This window comes from Coffea arabica, chromosome 11c, assembly GCF_036785885.1.
Source record: "Coffea arabica cultivar ET-39 chromosome 11c, Coffea Arabica ET-39 HiFi, whole genome shotgun sequence".
NCBI classification, from domain to species: domain Eukaryota; kingdom Viridiplantae; phylum Streptophyta; class Magnoliopsida; order Gentianales; family Rubiaceae; genus Coffea; species Coffea arabica.
Window position 1 is genome coordinate 43094656 of NC_092330.1, and position 16662 is coordinate 43111317.

Consider the following 16662-nt stretch of genomic DNA (forward strand, 5'->3'; position numbering starts at 1 on the left):
TGGCAGCTTGAAGTCCTCTGTCTATCCGCTACAAGTTTGACAAGTAAGCTAGCCTTTCGTCTTAATTTTGATCTTGACAACCATCCCGTCTTAATCGTCTTTGACATTTTTATCTGTAATTCGAAACCACAATCCTTGTGCTAAATTACCAAACTAATAAATTCTTGGACTTCGTTTAATCAAATCTAAATCAATTCTCATGAGCTTTACTTTATATCATCGTGCTCTGTGCCCACATACCATACCGACCTATATGATTTCCAGCTTACACCCAATGATTCGCTTGATCTGCGCCACATGATTCGGTTCAATTTGAGCCACAACCCATTCTGAGCTGGCTCTTTCCCTTTCACCACACACTACAAATATCTTCATCATTACTGATTGATTACACACGGTTTGCTTTTTAATTTTACAACAATCATTCCATGCATGACAAGCAAGGGGCAGCTACCTCAGCCCCCACCCGGCCCCCCCCCCCCCCGGGGGCCTGGGGCAATTGAAATAAAGAGCAGTCCAATTTGGGCGGCAAACATAGAAAAGTACACAAAAACACCACCGATCAACTATGTTGTCCCGGACGGCAAGGCATGTCTCTTCTGGTAGGCACAAAAATCCTTGAGAGATTGCGTCACTGATGCAAACGCAAGAATGACCGCATCATAATGCTGATTCGACCAAGAAGTTTGCACCAAAACAAGGAGCAACACATTAATTGATTCAGTTGCTTAGGCCATATGTAAAAGTTTTATGACTGCTTGCTTATTTTGAAGATTTGATTATCTTTCCGCTTCCACTATAAATACTACTGATCCCTCCAGGCAGCAGCAGCACACGAGCAAATAGAAACATATACTATATAGTATCGAGCAAGCACAGAGCAGAGGAGAGAAATCAGAAATGGAAGCAACACATCATCCCCACGTGGTGGTAGTCCCGTACCCAAGCCAAGGCCACATTAACCCTCTACTCCAGTTTGCCAAGCGACTCGCCTCTAAAGGTGTTAAAGCTACATTTGCCACCACTCGCTACACGGTCAAGTCCGTTCATGCAGCGAACATTGCAGTTGAGCCCATCTCCGATGGATTCGATGACGGTGGTTTTGCTCAAGCGCAGAAGGAAGATGTCTACATCAAGGGTTTCAGAGAAAATGGCTCCAGAACTCTATCACAAATCATTTCCAAGTACCAGAACTCTGGCTCTCCCATCACTTGTGTGGTCTATGACTCGTTTCTACCATGGGCTCTTGATGTGGCTAGGCAACATGGAATTTATGGTGCATCATTCTTCACTAACTCAGTAGCTGTTTGCGCCATTTTCTGTCACATACACCACGGTTCCCTTGCTTTGCCGGTAAAACAGGAAGATGTGCCCTTGCAGTTGCCCGGCTTGCCTGCCTTAAACTCTCCTGATATGCCAAGCTTCATCAAGGCACCAGAAAGCTACCCTGCTTACTTAGCAATGAAAATGAGTCAGTACTCGAATTTGGAAAAGGCTGATTGGATATTTAATAACAGCTTTGAAGAACTAGAGGGCGAGGTAAGGCAGCATGTCATCTACATTTCTGAGTTAGTGGGGTTTTTAAGAGTGACCATGTATTTTACATGGAATTGAGTTTCTGAATTTAATTTGGTTTAGTTGCTTATATACAGAAATATTTTGCTGAATTTACTCTCTTTTTTTTTTTTTTCTTTTCTTTTCTAGGCGGCAAAAAGCGTATCAGAGCTCTGGCCGGCAAAGCTGATAGGACCAATGGTTCCATCTGCTTACCTGGATGGTAGAATTGAGGGAGACGGGGGATATGGAGCTAGTCTATGGAAACCACTCAGTGAACACTGCATCAGATGGCTCAAAATGAAGCCGCAGAAGTCAGTGGTGTACATTTCTTTTGGAAGCATGGTATCTCTATCAGCCAAACAGATGGAAGAGATAGCATGGGCACTGAAAGGTGGTGATTTCAATTTCCTTTGGGTTGTGAGAGAGTCAGAACGTAGCAAATTTCCCGATAGCTTCATGGACTCTACAGCAGGAAAGGGTCTTGTAGTGTCATGGTGTAATCAGCTAGAAATGTTAGCTCACCCATCCATTGGTTGCTTCGTCACACATTGTGGATGGAACTCAACACTTGAAGGGCTGAGCCTTGGGGTGCCAATGGTGGGAATGCCACAATGGTCTGATCAGATGCCAGATGCCAAGTTTATTGAGGACATATGGCGTGTAGGTGTTAGAGCCAAGGAAAATGAATTTGGAATTGTAAGAAGAGAAGAGCTTCTATTTTGTCTGAAGCAAGTGATGGAGGGAGAAAGAAGTCGTGAGATTAGGAGAAATGCTGGGCTATGGAAGGAAATGGCCAGAGCAGCAGTTGGGGAGAAAGGAAGCTCAGACAAGTCTATCAACGAATTTGTGAAGCATTTAATGGATGCCAAGGGCAGAGAAGGAACCTGGAATGACCGCTTCTTGAGAGAAGGATGAACTGCTTTGTCGCTGGATTGTAAGGTTCTTCTCTAATTTAAGGTTCTTGAGAGAAGGATGAATTGCTTTGCCGATGGATTGTAAGGTTCTTCTCTAATTTAAGATTCATCAACCTTCCAGCATTGCAATTTCTTCCTCACTGTCTTATATTTCTTACCAATTCGATGGTGTTTTGAGACTATACAATAGCCATTGTTTTCTCCATGGATACCCCTCAACTTATTATAACACTGAAGATCAGCCATCTTGTTTCGTTTGATTATAAAGATGGAGAATTGGAGATACTTTAATTCCCAGCTTGCATAAAACAAGGGAGGGCCATGAATATAATAATACACAAAAATTATGACAAGCAGCACTAGCCCTGCTTCACCACTGTGCCTCTTCGGTGAAAAGAACCACTAACAACCAGCATAACAGTGCTGTGCAAAGATTTATATCAGCCACCTGACGTAGCTTTGGGCCTAACCTAAAGCATCAATGACCCACTCAATGCTCATACTACATAATATGAAGAGGACACTGATTCAGTATGTTTGTCATTGCTCTATAGCCATTTTACACAAAAAAAATATATATATATATATATATCCACAGTTAAATTAAACCTATAACACGTGAATGCAAACTCATAATATGCTGCTGAAACCTGTTCTATGTTACGATTTTTCCAGAACGGTATGCACGCTGGTTTTCCTCAAACCTACCAAGGAAGGAAAGAAAAGATTGTTCAGATATACAACCAACAGTAAATTTTATAAATTACAGGTTTCATTTGAACTGTAAGCTGTATTTACAAGAATGTTTAACAAGAGTATGCTTGTCACTGAAGCGTTGAAGTCAACATAACCTTAGCTTCAGAACCAAAAGAGAGACTACAAAAAAGCTTACCGCTCTTCTTCAGCTTGTTGCGAAAGCTCCTTTTTCTGCTAAAAGCCTTCTCCTGCAGTCATGCAAGAGTATTATGATTATCTTGAGAAGGTGTATCAAAGTAACATCATTTTTCTGAGGAGAATGTGTACATGACTAAAAAAATCTGATCCCAAGATAAAAATAGTTCTAGCATAGTTTAACAGGACCACAACCTTAAAAAGATATACCTTTCAATTGCAAACGGACTTTACCAAATTAGACATCATTTCTATCGCAATCAGAGTAAAGACATGGAAACAATAAATTCAGCAACAAGGCTTAATGAAACCAAACATCCAGTTTTTCTTCAGAAGTATCAAATATTACCACAGGTAGACCCTGTTTTTCAGCTTGGCGAATTGCAGAGACAAGATCACGGTTTGCTTCTGTATACAGGCTTGTAACAAGGCCAGGTTGACCTGCTCTTGCTGTGCGACCAACTCTATGGAGGAAATCGACAGCAGATGTAGCAAATTCAGCCTAAAACAAAATAGAAACAAGCAGAGTTGGACTTCAGAAAAAGTATACTTGGCTTCGTACAAGTTGCTACAGGAATAAAAAAAGGAAGAAAGAGTTGAAAGCATTAAGAATCAATCTAGTATCACCATGTCTGTTCTTTCTTTCTTTTGCATGTATTGCACCAAAATATGTGTACTTTCGGATCTTACAATAAAGAAAATGTAACGTTCGTTGAGACCTCTAATACTATTTTTCAAGAAGACAAATAGTAAGAGTCTCTTATAATCAATTGCTCATAGAAAATTTTTAGTCTTAAGACATAATTCAGCATGTACTTCAAATCTTTCAAACAATTCTTTGTAGGCCCATGGGTATAGGAGGAAGGGGAAATGAATAATCTAGACTGTGCTTCTTCCATCCAGCTAGGTTTCCACAAAACCACATTAGCAAACACAGGTTACCCCTGCCTCTGCTCCAAATGTTTGAACAAAATTCAGGCATAAAAGAAAGAAAGCAAGAGCACTAATGTATTGGATAAGCCAAAAGTGGACTATACTGCTTAGTACGTGCACTCCATCTAACCCAAAGTATCAGGATTTAACTCCGCAGGAAGCTAACGAACATATTCAGGAACTGGAAATCTTAGCAACAGATTGGGATGGTTTTGGTACACCCAAAGTAAACTCCTTCCTATTTCTCCACAGTACACCATGATCTATACGACAATCTTTTGCGTTTTCCCTCTTTTTCTGCTTTTTTCCTTTGTCTGATCATATAATTTCCAGTTTATATGATTATAAGGAGACTGACTTTCTTAGTTGGCAAATGCACTAGTGAACAATTGACTGAATACTTCATGCATCCCTTATTGAACTTGTCAATGTAATAACTAGACGAAAAATAGCAAACCTTAGAAGCAATGAAGTACCTGAATAACATGTGAAATATTAGGCACATCTAGACCACGTGCAGCAGCATCTGTACACACAAAAACACCACCTTTCTGCTGGAAATCCAATAAATTTTTCGTGCGCTCATCCAACGAGCAATCACTATGGTAACGAAAACATTCAATTCCAGCACCAGTCAAGATATTAGACACAGCTTCAACAGCCTCAACAGTATTTGCAAACACAATTGTTCGGATAATCCCAGATGAAGAATTCAATCCAGAATTGTAACCATGGTTGACAGCACTTATGAGAGCATCTACCTGTGTATCAACTGTCACTTCAATCCATTTCCGCTCCAACCTAAAGCAAAGGAGGAAACATGTGAGAAAAGAAATATACATATATCAGTGCAACCTAAATGAGTTAAGCCATAACAGTAAGCATGGCCAGACTATTCTCAGCAGATCCTCATTTTCTTCATGCCCAGAACCATAGCTGTCAAAAAGATAACCATTGCAGGAATAGTGAAATAATCACATATTGTTGCTAGAATTCTTAAACTGTGTCCATAAAATTGGGAGACTTTTTTCTACTTCCTTAACAGAAGACTATGTTATAGCTGTTGGTCTTTCTACTTCCTTAACCATTTGCATAAAAGTTGTCCATCTTAGGCATGTGGTATGATCAATCACCAGCAGCAATTAATCTACGGAAAACCTGAACCCAAAATATGGATTGAGACTCTGTCAGTGAAGTGAAACAGTGTGAAGGAAATCACAAGGATGACACAAGTTATGTTCTCCTTCTTCCCAGGTTACCTTAAATTTCCTTTTCGAATCTGACTTAATCCAGTAAACTGATTCGACAAGCAACACCAAATTTGCATACTTTGCCCCCTTCCACTGCATTGTGACACTTCAGCTTTTTAATCGGTCACCTTGCAAAGCCTCTACAGATTTATGATTGAAGACATTTTTACTGTCCTATGGTAACTTTCCGTCAAAACTCTGATAATGTTCCAGTACGCTTTTAAGAAAGTATCTAAATCAATATTAAAATTATAAAAGAGACAAAGAAAAGATGGGTACGTGCTGTTCTGCACAAAATCAGCATTACCAATTATTGCTAAACAGTCAATATGCAACCAAAACTAAAAATAAAAAAGAAAGACTTCAAATATATAGATGGTAAGAAACAATTAATTAGCACACCTGGGGTTGTGGCGATGGATGTAATTTCCTGTAACCCAGCTGGCTTCTGGATACATCCGTTTCAATACTTCTCCTGCAGTTTTTTTTCCATTCATAGGAAGAGTTGCTGCAACAAAAATGTACTGCTTACTCCGCTCATATGTTTTCCTAACCCTTCTCCAGTCTTTCCTTTGCACATTATGATCTTCAGTTTCCAAGGTTTCAGCAGCATCATCACTCTCAGAACGTTCATCATTTTCCAAAATAAAATCTCCATCCATATCTATATGCTCATTTATACTAGCTTCAATGTGACCCTTATCACTTAAGCCCACAGTGTTCTCACTTTCTAAACTCTTCATGCGAGACAACTGCTTTTCATCAAAGCGAAGCATGTGTATGAGACGGATGACTTGGTTCTGGAAACCCCCACAAAGAAGCATGTCTGCTTCATCAAAAACCTACACATCATTTAAAGAAGCAAATGATATTAGAAAAGGAAACAAGTTCAAAAATAAAAATAATCAGGGACACATAAACTTACAACATATTTCACACCACGAATGAAGTTAGAGCGCCTGCATCTCTCTAGATCAACTGCATAAAGGTAATTAAGAAGCGCAACTGGTGTTGAAACTATTATATCTGGTTCATGAACTGGCCAACCCTGCGTCAGATATACAATAGATAATCTTTGTTGCATTATGATTGAAAACTATATTGAGCAGCATAGATATCAGCAGTAATATACCAAATATGGTATAGAATCCCGCTGGTAACAGAGACATGAAAACTTGTTACAGGCACTTTTTCATTCCAGAAGAAAAATAAGAAGAATTATGTACCTGATGCCCACATACAGCTGCAACACTAATCAGAGGTTCTCCATTTTCTTTACGCAGATTGTTTGCCATCTGGACAATTTGTCCACACAACATGACATTTGGAGAAAGAACAAGAGATTGAGGATAGCGTTTGCCCAATTCTCGATCAGACAAAGATTCCACTGAATCATCAGAGGTCCTGCATAACATATCGAATAAAGGAACTAGATATCCATGGGTTTTCCCACTACCAGTCTCTGCTGCAACCACTGTGTCAGCTCCCGAAAGTATTCTCGGGATGCAAGCAGCCTGAATTGCAGATAATCCATAAGTATCCTACTCTATCTAACAAATCTAAACAGTACGAAATAATGATTAACTATTCTCTCGTTGCATGATGGTTTAACTGTTGTGTCATAAAATTCAAGAAAAATATCATCAATAAAAATACGAAAAAATCAAATAATTAACCTCAATAGCACTAAAAGTACAACAAGAGTTCACAAAAAAAAAAAGGAAAGAACGAAACCCACGTGAAGTTTAAATCTTTTTATCATTTCAAGGAAATCCCGAGTAATAACAAGTGGAAAAAGGCAAAAATATATCATCTCGGTAATTCGTGTACCTGAACTAGGGAGGGTCTGTGCAAACCAATATCAGATAGAGCTCGAGCAACTAAATCAGAAACACCCAGAGAAGCCCATGAAACATTTTCTTCTGCAAAGAATGTCTCACTTCCACTTTTATTACCAGCAGCGGTGGCGGTGGTAACACCGGCGGCGGCTGTTCCCAATGATCTAGTTTTAAAGCTGCATGGTGTGATTGAAAAAGATAAGCGAGATCGGAGAAAAGAATGCTTTAGAGGCAGGATAAGATTAGGGGATAGAGAAGAAGATGATGATGAAAATCTGCATATGTGAAGCATTGGAAATGAAATTGAATGCTGCAAAATCATCAAGTTATGATCTTTTTCCCCTTTGTTTTCTAGTTTTAGCAATTGAACTGTGATTGCTCTGGCCTGATGTGCAAATAAGACTGGAGTTTGTTTTTTGAGGGTTTATGCAGGGCTTTAAACTGATGTCCAAATTTCTAATCCTGTTCTCTTGGTCTTCTTCGTGCACCGAGTTAAAGTTAAAAACGTGGTCTCAATTGGTGGAGTTTCACGCCTTGATCTCTTCGGGACGAATGTCAGGGCTCGAATGACTGAAGCTTGGATGACTGAGGCCCTGTTTGGAAGCTCGGTTTTTTACCAAGTTTGTATAAAACTAGTTTTTTAACAACTTTTGTTACAGGAACCCCAAAAAACTTATCAAAGTTTTTAACCTACACACTTAAAATATTCAAAACACAAAAAAAAAAAAAAATTTCCTTCCCCTTTTCTTCTTCTTCCTCCCCCACCACCACCTCCATTGCCGGCTCCGTCACCAATTTCCGGTGCCGGTGTCGGTCTTTTTTTTCCCCTTTTTTTCCCTCTCCCCCTCTTCCTCCCCTACCATCATCCTCTCTTGTCTTTTTTTTTCTCTCTACGTCCGGCGCAGAGGGGGTTGGCACAGAGGAGGGCAGCGAGGGGGGCAGAGGGGGGAAGGGGCGGCGGGGGAAGGGGGAAGAGGCAGAGGGGGGCGGCGCAGAGGGGGACGGTGGGGAGAGAGGGAAGGCGGGGGGAGGGGCAGAGAGGGGAGAGGGAGAAGGCGGGGCAGAGGGGGGTGGCGGGAGGTGGAGTTGCTGCTGGGGGTGGTGGAGGTAACGGGGAAGAAGATGAAGAAGAAAAAGAAAAAGAAAAAGAGAGGAAAGAAAAGAAAAAGGAAAGAAAGAAAAAGAAAAAGAAAGGAAAAGGAAAAGAGAAAAAAAAAAGAAAAAAAAGAAAAGAAAAAAAGGAAAAAAAAAAAGAAAAAAAAAGTATTTCACCTTACAAAAACGTCTACAAAATTTTTTCAAAAACTTCTACAGTACACTACAGTAAAGTTTTAGACAAACTCCCAAAAAACTCAGGTTCCAAACAGGCCCTGAGTACTTAATAGAACCCAACTCAAATATCAGCTAGCTTTCAGTAGTGTTTCTGCTTCAGTTTTTTATCCCAATTTTGATGCGAATTTAAATGTTAAAGAAATAGTAAAGGGGAGGATGTTTTCGCGATTTCCACAAACTTAGAGTAGGTGAGTGTAATTTACGAAAAGTTCAACGATATACACAAAACTGACAAAAGAGTACTCGTCACGGTTTCTTCTGGCTTGTTCTACAATTTCTGCTTGCTGAAATGGCGCCAAGGAGAAGCACTCCTGCTATTACTAATAAGACGAAGAAGAAGGCTAAATCTCCGCTGTCCGATCCTCAAGGAATGTTCTCCGGGATGGTTGTTCACTTAATCGAAAGCGGAGTTCAGGCCCGTCGGTTACAGGTTGGTTTTTCTATTACTCTCCGCTCGTTAAAATTTTTTCCGTCAAAAAGACTCCTACTTTAGATGAATTTGGGATTTGAAATTTCTTTCTTTTTTGTGGCCTTTGTTGTCATCTTATGAAGATTTGGAAGCACCGATTAGAGCAATTGGGGGCGAAAATAGAGGATGATTTCTCGAAAAATGTTACGCATGTGTTTGCTATAAACTTAGATACATTGATTCAAAAAGTTGATCTTGAACTCGTAAAGCGCTTGAAAACGGTGAGTAATAGGATTTTGTGTTCATCACCTATATATTATGCTAATTTTGTTGGTACATTTTTTTCTTGCGTAATTTGATTGGTAGAGATCAAGTCTAACTATTCTGTTTTTGTTATTGTTTAGCAATCTTTTTGTTGTCTTTTAGATTTAATTTCAGTTTCTTTTCTAGCTCTTTAAAGGCCTAATTTAAGTGATATGAAGCTCAATTAAAGTTTACTAGGAAAAAAGAAGCTTTTTTAAGGATTTTATGATATGCTATCACTCGAATTTCCTTATATTTTGGTGGTTTGAATGCAGCTAGCTACTTGGCTTAGAAATTAACTTCTGAAGTGTGACTTGTAATTTTCTTTGATTGAAGAACATATTTAGAAAATTTTAGGAACTTTGGTTATTTCTTGCTACTCTTGTCCAGATAGTTCTCAGTTATCAGTGGCTTGAAGACAGCTTGAGAGAAGGAAAAAAAGTACTTGAAGAATCATATATTCTGTCATTGGAGAGAGGAGGAGGTGACAAGATAAGTAACACTGCAGAAGAAACTTTCCCCAAACTCTTGAATGATGTCCATTCTGGTGCTAGTGAAACATTACAGCGAAAAAAGATCAGAATTTCGCCAATGGATCTTGCAGATACAAATGTGAAGAACACTGTCAAATTGGAGGAAAATGCAGTACCTGAGTCACCTGATTCTTCAAGTGGTTCATATGTCTCTATGCATTCTTTAAGTCCTGAAATCACTGACCCATCAATTGATGCTCAACACAAGACTGTAAGTTTTGATTTCAGACATGTCATTTGTCTTATTTGTATAAATCAATGCAACTTTTATTTCCTTAATTTATCCTTCGGAAGGCTGCAGTGTGGTCTAGAGGAATAATGGTGTAACAATCAATTCTGTAAGCATCTTTTTGTCGGCCTAAATGTCATTGAATCTTTCTATTATCTTCTGATCAGGTTTTGACTTCAGACTCAGCCTTGCTTTACAGTCCTCCTGATTTAAACAGGAATATAACTGAGATATTTGGGAGGCTTATAAACATATATAGAGGTGAAGACTTTTGGAATTATCATTTTCTATTTTAGGATAATATCTCATCTTTTCATCCTCTGAATGCTTTGTTTCGTTTTACTTGTTCCATGGTAGCTCTTGGTGACGATCGGAGGTCATTTAGCTATCACAAAGCCATTCTTGTGATTGAAAAGCTGCCTTTCAAAATTGAGAGTGTGGAACAGGTTAAACACTTACCTGGTATTGGCAAGTCAATGCTAGATCATGTAAGTAAAGCGTCTTTTACTGTAACATGTACAACTACACTTTCTTTGTTTGTGGACAATAAACGCAAGTATTATACCATCTCAAGCTTCTCATTGCTTGTGTGGAATTCTGAGACAGAAAGTCCTGGTTTTTCTATCCCACTTTAGAATTTGGTGGTGAAGTTGCTAGTTGTATGCAGATAACATGCACGAAGAATTTTTCCATTGTATATAAGCTAATTCTGCATCTATTTAAGTAGGCACCTAAACAATGCATTTCTTTTGTCTGTCACTGAAAGTCCTGGTGTTTCTATCCCACTTTAGAATTTGGTGGTGAAGTTACTAGTTGTATGCAGATAACATGCACGAAGAATTTTTCCTTTTTATATAAGCTAATTCTGCATCTATTTAAGTAGGCACCTAGACAATGTGTTTCTTTTGTCTGTCTCTGATATTAAGTAGATTCTGATTCATTGATTGACAAAAGTGTTGTTATAGATCTTTTACAACTGAAATCTCCAATATTAGGTAAGTCTGGCGGGTTGCAGGAGAATTATCACCTGCATATGCTCCTCTACATACCTTGAAAAGACAAGCGTGCTCTCTGATTGCAGATTCAGGAGATAGTGACAACTGGGAAGCTATCCAAGTTGGAGCACTTTGAGAAGGATGAAAAGGTATCACAAGCCTCCGTAATTCGTCAAATGTCTTTTGATTTATTTCAATAATATTTGGTGATGAGAGATGTTTTGCTTGTGTTATCTTGTTAACTGCATTTTCTGTAATATATAACAGGTTTCTCCTCATATGTTCTTGGGATTTGAGGACTTATAAGATGTTCATTTTCCATGCTGTACAACTGTGCATCACATTTTGTCTGTGTGTGGCTTGATGGTTGATTGCAATTTACCATTGTGATACCCCTGAATGACAATCAATCTGATTTACTTGTTTAAGTATGTTTAATATATAGAATTGGTGAGATTCAGCTACATGAATATTTTTTTTAGATGAGTGTGTATCTTACATATCCAGGAGCTAACCCTGTTCTCCATTTCCTCCTACATGATCTGAAACCCTGTAGAGGTTCATGGTAGAGATTTTTATGCATATGATTATTCGCAAAATGAGGAGCTACTAGCTGATTCTTGTGATCAATTGTAGAGTTGAATTGTTGAGGAAATTTCCAACTCCCAATTTGTTTCATGCAAACTAAAGGGCATTGAGTTTCTTATTTGTTCTTTCTTGTGGATATTCAGGTCAAGACAATTAGTTTGTTTGGAGAAATATGGGGAATTGGTCCAGCCACTGCTTTGAAGCTTTATGAAAAAGGCCACCGAACTTTGGATGACCTGAAAAATGAGGAGTCATTGACAAATGCACAGAGGTTGGGGTTGAAGTACTTTGATGATATCAGAAAAAGGATTCCAAGGCATGAGGCAAGCTCCCTCCCCCCTCCCCTCCCCCACCCCACAACAAGGAAAATGAAATGAGTCCAATTACATTTATTATATTCTTATGTTCATATAATTGCTGATTCATATGTGACCTACATGAGCCCTGTTTGAATCATGCAGGTTGAAGAGATGGGACATCTTCTAAAGAAAGCTGGAGATGATGTTTTGCCTGGGGTATAGCTTATTTCAATTTCTTTTTTTGCATATGATTTTTGATTAATTGTGAAAGCATTTCATTCCTTTTTTTTTATGAGATGAATTTTATATGCATTCGTTGTTGGTATTGATTGGTTAAAAGTTTGGGTGGGATAGCCAGCTTGTGAGCTACCAAATGTCTGGAAAATTTACAAAATTGCTTAAGTTCAAGATTACTTTTTCTGAAAGTTATCTTTGAGATTGATTATTGATTGTCCTAGAAACCATCTTTTTTTAAAGCCCTGGATTTTGCTTAGTTTGTTTCAGACATTTCTCGCATAAGAGTTTGCACGGTCAAAATGCATCTTAATTGTAGCTGCCAAAGAACAATGCCAGTTAACCAAAGTATCAATGCTAATTTGCAAAACAAATAAGCAAGGTTCTCCTGAATAGCTTCATGAGATATCATGCTATGCTGCAAATGTGTTGGCTTGTTCAGTGGAGTTTAGCACAAAAAATTTTGCACCCTCGTAAATCACTGGAGTGGCATTCTTGCATCCTGGAATTAGGTATTGCTACCAAGGTTTGCCTGACTGATGGAATTATGTTTTACAATCTATTCCTTTTTTTTTTTTGTTTGAATATCTACGTGACTTGAGATCTACATTGACAATTCTACATTATCAAGCCCTCTACATTTCTAGGTTTGCAATGGGCAGAGATATATAATTGTGAAGGAATGCAAGATTGTCATGTTGTGCTAATTGGGAAATCTAGATCCTTAACAAGTTAAATTTTTTCCCAAAAAAATTTGCATTTTTTATTGTGAATATTTTTTCCTTCTTCTGCATCGTGAAGAAAACTTCAAATTCATCATATGTTGATTTCTTTTTGCTTGTCATTTGTTAGTATGAAGCTTGATTCTGCAGGTAGAAATTGTTTGTGGAGGATCTTATCGACGGGGAAAGGCTTCTTGTGGGGATTTGGACATATTAATTACTCATCCTGATGGTAAAAGGTATCAATTTTCCAATTTCACTTCCACAAAATTTGCATATCCCCATGAGTTCTCCCAGAAAATATAATCAGCAAGAGAGAATGGACAAGAAAGAAAGGGCAGTGCTAATAGTTCTGTCCTTTGTACTTTTGGGTTGAAGGTTGGGCTGTGGTTTGGGATGAAAGTAAAGAATTCACCATGCTGGCAGACCTAGCTTTAAATGTTGCTCAAGCAATGATTGTTATTGTTGCACATTTTGCCAAGATTTTTTAGATAAGGCCCCATTCTCTTTTTTTCTGGCACTTGTTGAGAGGCTGAAAATAGTTCTTTATTCTTGCAGTCATGTAGGCTTTCTCCCACAGTATGTGAAGCACCTGAAAGACATGAAGTTCTTGAGAGAAGATTTGGTCTTTAGAGTTCACAGCGAAGAGGTCTTTCTAACTCTAAACCTCCTTATCTGCATTGAATGTATTTACTTAATTATTGTAAGACAATCTAGAGAATGGCTTGTCTTGATCTGAATTGTCTTTAAATTGAGTAACGTATGTCTTCTTATTTCTTTGATATAACTTGTTTATATTTCTTCTTACTATTTCATAGTGTTAGTTTTGGCTGGAGAACATATCTTGCATCTCTATCAGCAACTTATCTAGGAATTTGAACATTGTCTCATACCTTATGTAGAGTTTTTTTTTTCCTTTTTAAATATTCAAATTGCAGCCTGAAATAATTTCCCTGGAGAGGTTCCTACTTGGTATTAAATGATGTTTGCTAATGGTTATTTAACATTTAGTTTGTTTGGTTTCTGAAATTTGGCTTTCCGTCCACCCATCTCTCAACCACTTCCTTTATCTTGTTCTTTAAGTTGCATTCTATCTGTTAACCTTCCTGAAATATTTTTCAGTGATTATGTGGTTTCTCCCAGAAGATCTAGTGGCTGTATTTTTAGACCAGCTAAAGTCAAAAGAATTTATTAGGTTCAGCAGTTGCGTTTGCATGAGCCTGTTGATGGAATATATTTCCTGTTGGTTGATATTTACTCATTCGTTTCATGTGCCCAGGGTACAGATTCAGGAGTGGACACTTACTTTGGCCTTTGCACTTACCCTGGACGAGAATTGCGGCACCGCATAGACTTCAAGGTACTTGAGTTTTGGTTTATGTGTTTTGATGAAGTTGTAATTTTCCTGGTTGATATGGTAAGTCATGGAAATATATCATATGTCTTTTCATTGTTGCAAATATAGTGAAATTTGTCCTTTTAGTTACATCTACTGAGAGGTGGATTGTTTCTTCTGCTCATTCAGGGGTGGAGCACTCATTGTTTTATCTTCTAAATTTTTGTTAGTATCTTGACTTTTCCTGTCATTTGGGGAAAACTTATGCTTTGTCATGGTTGTAGTTTTATGATATTACTTTTTATTTTTAATCTTATGTTTTTGTAACTAGTTCTTTGGCATTACTTATGATGATAAGATCTAGAGCTAAAAGAAATGCTTTCACCTTGACTTATATAAACCATTAATTTCTGGCTCTTTTATGTTTTTTAAGCACTAGAGCTGATTTCTAAATGTGCCGGTGTTTACAGGTTTATCCAAGGGACATCCATGCATTTGGATTGATAGCTTGGACGGGGAATGACGTATTGAACAGGAGGTTGGTCCGTTCACTTTAATTTGGAATTTGTACATCTGATCTTTCAATTAGGATACTTATCCAGCATTAGAGATTGAGCTGACAATGTGGGCCTTCATCTCTCATGAGGATGCACACTTACAAATTTGTCATACAAGTGCATCTGTCCGAGGCCAAAATTGCCATTTTCAACTGCCTGTTTTTCGATTTGCTATCTTATTCTGTTTTGCAACATATGTTCAATCTATTGTCCCGTTTCTTTACATGAATGACTGTGAAGTTATTGTCTCCACTCACCATCCCAACCATTTCTGATGCACTACTCATTTTTTTCACTTATGCTAACTGATATTTTCACCATTATGTGACATGCACTCTTCACCAATTGGATTTAATCGTTGTAACAGTTCTTTGTAAGTCATTTTAATCATTTTAATCATCTCCACGACATAAACATTGTACATGAAGGACCTGCCTCCCATTTGTCATGTGTGGGACTGAGTTATGATGGCTACTTTTACATACACATATACATAAATGTACCTGAAATTCTGTCTGACAAACAGGGATAAGTTGATCCTGAATTGATGTGGCATTTTGAGGTCATTCTTTAGATCTGTATGCATTCTCATTGCTTGTTTCTTTCTTTTGTTTTCTTTATGTTTTGGCCTTCTGGACTCAATTGCTTGTTTCTTGTTGAACCATTGTTTTAGGCTAAGCTCATACCGTGCACACCTGATGAAATACACTAAAAATTTGGCATGTTTGTGCAGGAGATCTTCCGGTCAGGCTTCCCTTCCCCTTTTCTAACCCTTACATGCTACCTAATGAGCGTCAATGGGAAAATGTAGATTGTGGAGCTATTAGCCTATTGGATCCACAGAGACAATGTAGATTGTTCCCAAAGACAACCTAGAATACTTTCCTCTCGTTTTTGGTGCAATCACCATAACATTCCGACTGAAAACCAATGGTGGATTGTCGTGTTATCTCTTTTAGTCATATCATTCTGAGTCATGGTTTTCCTTTCTGCTACAGTCTTTGATTTCATAATTAGGCAGATTAAGTTACCGTTGTCTGCAACAGCATCTTGGTGCCTTTGCATTTTGTTTGCTATTTATTTTTAATGTGTTTAGCCATTCAATACTGGTGGTTAATATTCCAGGTTGAGACTACTGGCAGAATCCAAGGGTTTCCGATTGGATGATACAGGGTTATTTCCAGCTACTCGTGGCTCTGGTGGCCAACGGGTATGCATCATTGTTTTTATTTTCTGTTACTTGCTCCTAATTTCTTAATTTATTGTGGCACTGAATGTGTAATCCAGGGTAAAGGTAGTGCCAGTTTGAAACTTCGGACAGAAAAAGAGGTCTTTGATTTCCTTGGCTTTCCTTGGCTTGAACCGCATGAAAGAAATTTATAACAAACGGGCAGCTCTATAGATCCTTGAATTTCCAGACGCCAAGGATTTGCTTGATGACTATCGTCACTGGAAGAGATGTGCCTGTCATGCTAGCTTTTAGTTAATTTGGTTGTCCACTCGGCTGATGATTATTCAAAAAAGCTATGGAGGCGATCTGTAGGGGACGAAGTTCGCTCCATGAACTTGTCCTTGGAATTTTTGATTCCCTTGCTTTACGTTCTTCAAAGTGGAAAATTTTTGTGAGTATATATATGTAAATAACGTGAATCATCTCTGTTTGCGCGAAGCAAATTTTGGAATGTTAACCTAAAATATGTAAATCGAATCCCGTCGAGGAAGATACAAGAATTTACAACTTC

General features: G+C 38.3%; 3 protein-coding genes across 9 annotated transcripts; 2 read left to right on the top strand and 1 right to left on the bottom strand.

Annotated features, from left to right (window-relative positions):
• The first annotated feature begins 480 nt into the window (after positions 1-480).
• Positions 481-2756, top strand: LOC113716392 (UDP-glycosyltransferase 74B1). Its single transcript, XM_027240702.2, has 2 exons — positions 481-1539; positions 1705-2756. Exons 1-2 carry the CDS (start codon positions 901-903, stop codon positions 2470-2472), a joined length of 1407 nt encoding a protein of 468 aa, XP_027096503.1. The 5' UTR covers positions 481-900; the 3' UTR covers positions 2473-2756.
• Positions 2755-8307, bottom strand: LOC113716391 (DEAD-box ATP-dependent RNA helicase 22). Of its 4 annotated transcripts, none has more exons than XM_072070611.1 (9): positions 7376-8307; positions 6772-7059; positions 6471-6593; positions 5948-6387; positions 4772-5096; positions 3715-3864; positions 3364-3415; positions 3122-3175; positions 2755-2973 (listed from the first exon to the last, which is right to left on the bottom strand). In XM_072070611.1, exons 1-8 carry the CDS (start codon positions 7703-7705, stop codon positions 3132-3134), a joined length of 1752 nt encoding a protein of 583 aa, XP_071926712.1. In that variant the 5' UTR covers positions 7706-8307; the 3' UTR covers positions 2755-2973; positions 3122-3131. The 4 variants fall into 4 exon arrangements, with proteins under 4 accessions (XP_071926712.1, XP_027096501.1, XP_027096502.1 ...); XM_027240700.2 differs by having other exon boundaries at positions 3712-3864; positions 7376-8304; XM_027240701.2 differs by having other exon boundaries at positions 2755-3175; positions 7376-8306.
• Positions 8308-8719: 412 nt separating this feature from the next.
• Positions 8720-16660, top strand: LOC113717216 (DNA polymerase lambda). Of its 4 annotated transcripts, none has more exons than XR_011823004.1 (14): positions 8740-9145; positions 9268-9405; positions 9818-10171; positions 10357-10450; positions 10547-10677; positions 11271-11333; positions 11916-12095; positions 12234-12287; positions 13178-13266; positions 13586-13676; positions 14307-14387; positions 14834-14901; positions 15654-15853; positions 16046-16087. XR_011823004.1 is itself a non-coding variant. In XM_027241924.2 (14 exons), the coding sequence occupies exons 1-14, from the start codon at positions 9005-9007 to the stop codon at positions 16301-16303; spliced, it is 1665 nt and encodes a 554-aa protein (XP_027097725.1). In that variant the 5' UTR covers positions 8743-9004; the 3' UTR covers positions 16304-16660. The 4 variants fall into 4 exon arrangements, 3 of the variants coding, with proteins under 3 accessions (XP_027097726.1, XP_071926713.1, XP_027097725.1); XM_027241924.2 differs by lacking the exon at positions 15654-15853 and adding an exon at positions 16208-16660 and having other exon boundaries at positions 8743-9145; positions 16046-16130; XM_027241925.2 differs by lacking the exons at positions 9268-9405; positions 15654-15853 and adding an exon at positions 16208-16660 and having other exon boundaries at positions 8720-9145; positions 16046-16130.
• Positions 16661-16662: the final 2 nt, after the last annotated feature.

What these genes read in the sequence shown, in the direction of transcription:
- LOC113716391 (XM_027240700.2), bottom strand. Translation starts at nt 7,705, where the DNA reads ATGATTTTGCAGCATTCAATTTCATTTCCAATGCTTCACATATGCAGA. An exon ending in ATCCATCGCCACAACCCCAG is followed by an intron (nt 5,097 to 5,947) that starts GTGTGCTAATTA and finishes CCTTTGCTTTAG; the next exon opens with GTTGGAGCGGAAATGGATTG. An exon ending in AAAAACAGGGTCTACCTGTG is followed by an intron (nt 3,416 to 3,711) that starts GTAATATTTGAT and finishes GCATGACTGCAG; the next exon opens with GAGAAGGCTTTTAGCAGAAA.
- LOC113717216 (XM_027241924.2), top strand. Translation starts at nt 9,005, where the DNA reads ATGGCGCCAAGGAGAAGCACTCCTGCTATTACTAATAAGACGAAGAAG. An exon ending in TTGATGCTCAACACAAGACT is followed by an intron (nt 10,172 to 10,356) that starts GTAAGTTTTGAT and finishes TCTTCTGATCAG; the next exon opens with GTTTTGACTTCAGACTCAGC. An exon ending in TTAGAGTTCACAGCGAAGAG is followed by an intron (nt 13,677 to 14,306) that starts GTCTTTCTAACT and finishes TCATGTGCCCAG; the next exon opens with GGTACAGATTCAGGAGTGGA.
- LOC113716392 (XM_027240702.2), top strand. Translation starts at nt 901, where the DNA reads ATGGAAGCAACACATCATCCCCACGTGGTGGTAGTCCCGTACCCAAGC. An exon ending in TTGAAGAACTAGAGGGCGAG is followed by an intron (nt 1,540 to 1,704) that starts GTAAGGCAGCAT and finishes TTTCTTTTCTAG; the next exon opens with GCGGCAAAAAGCGTATCAGA.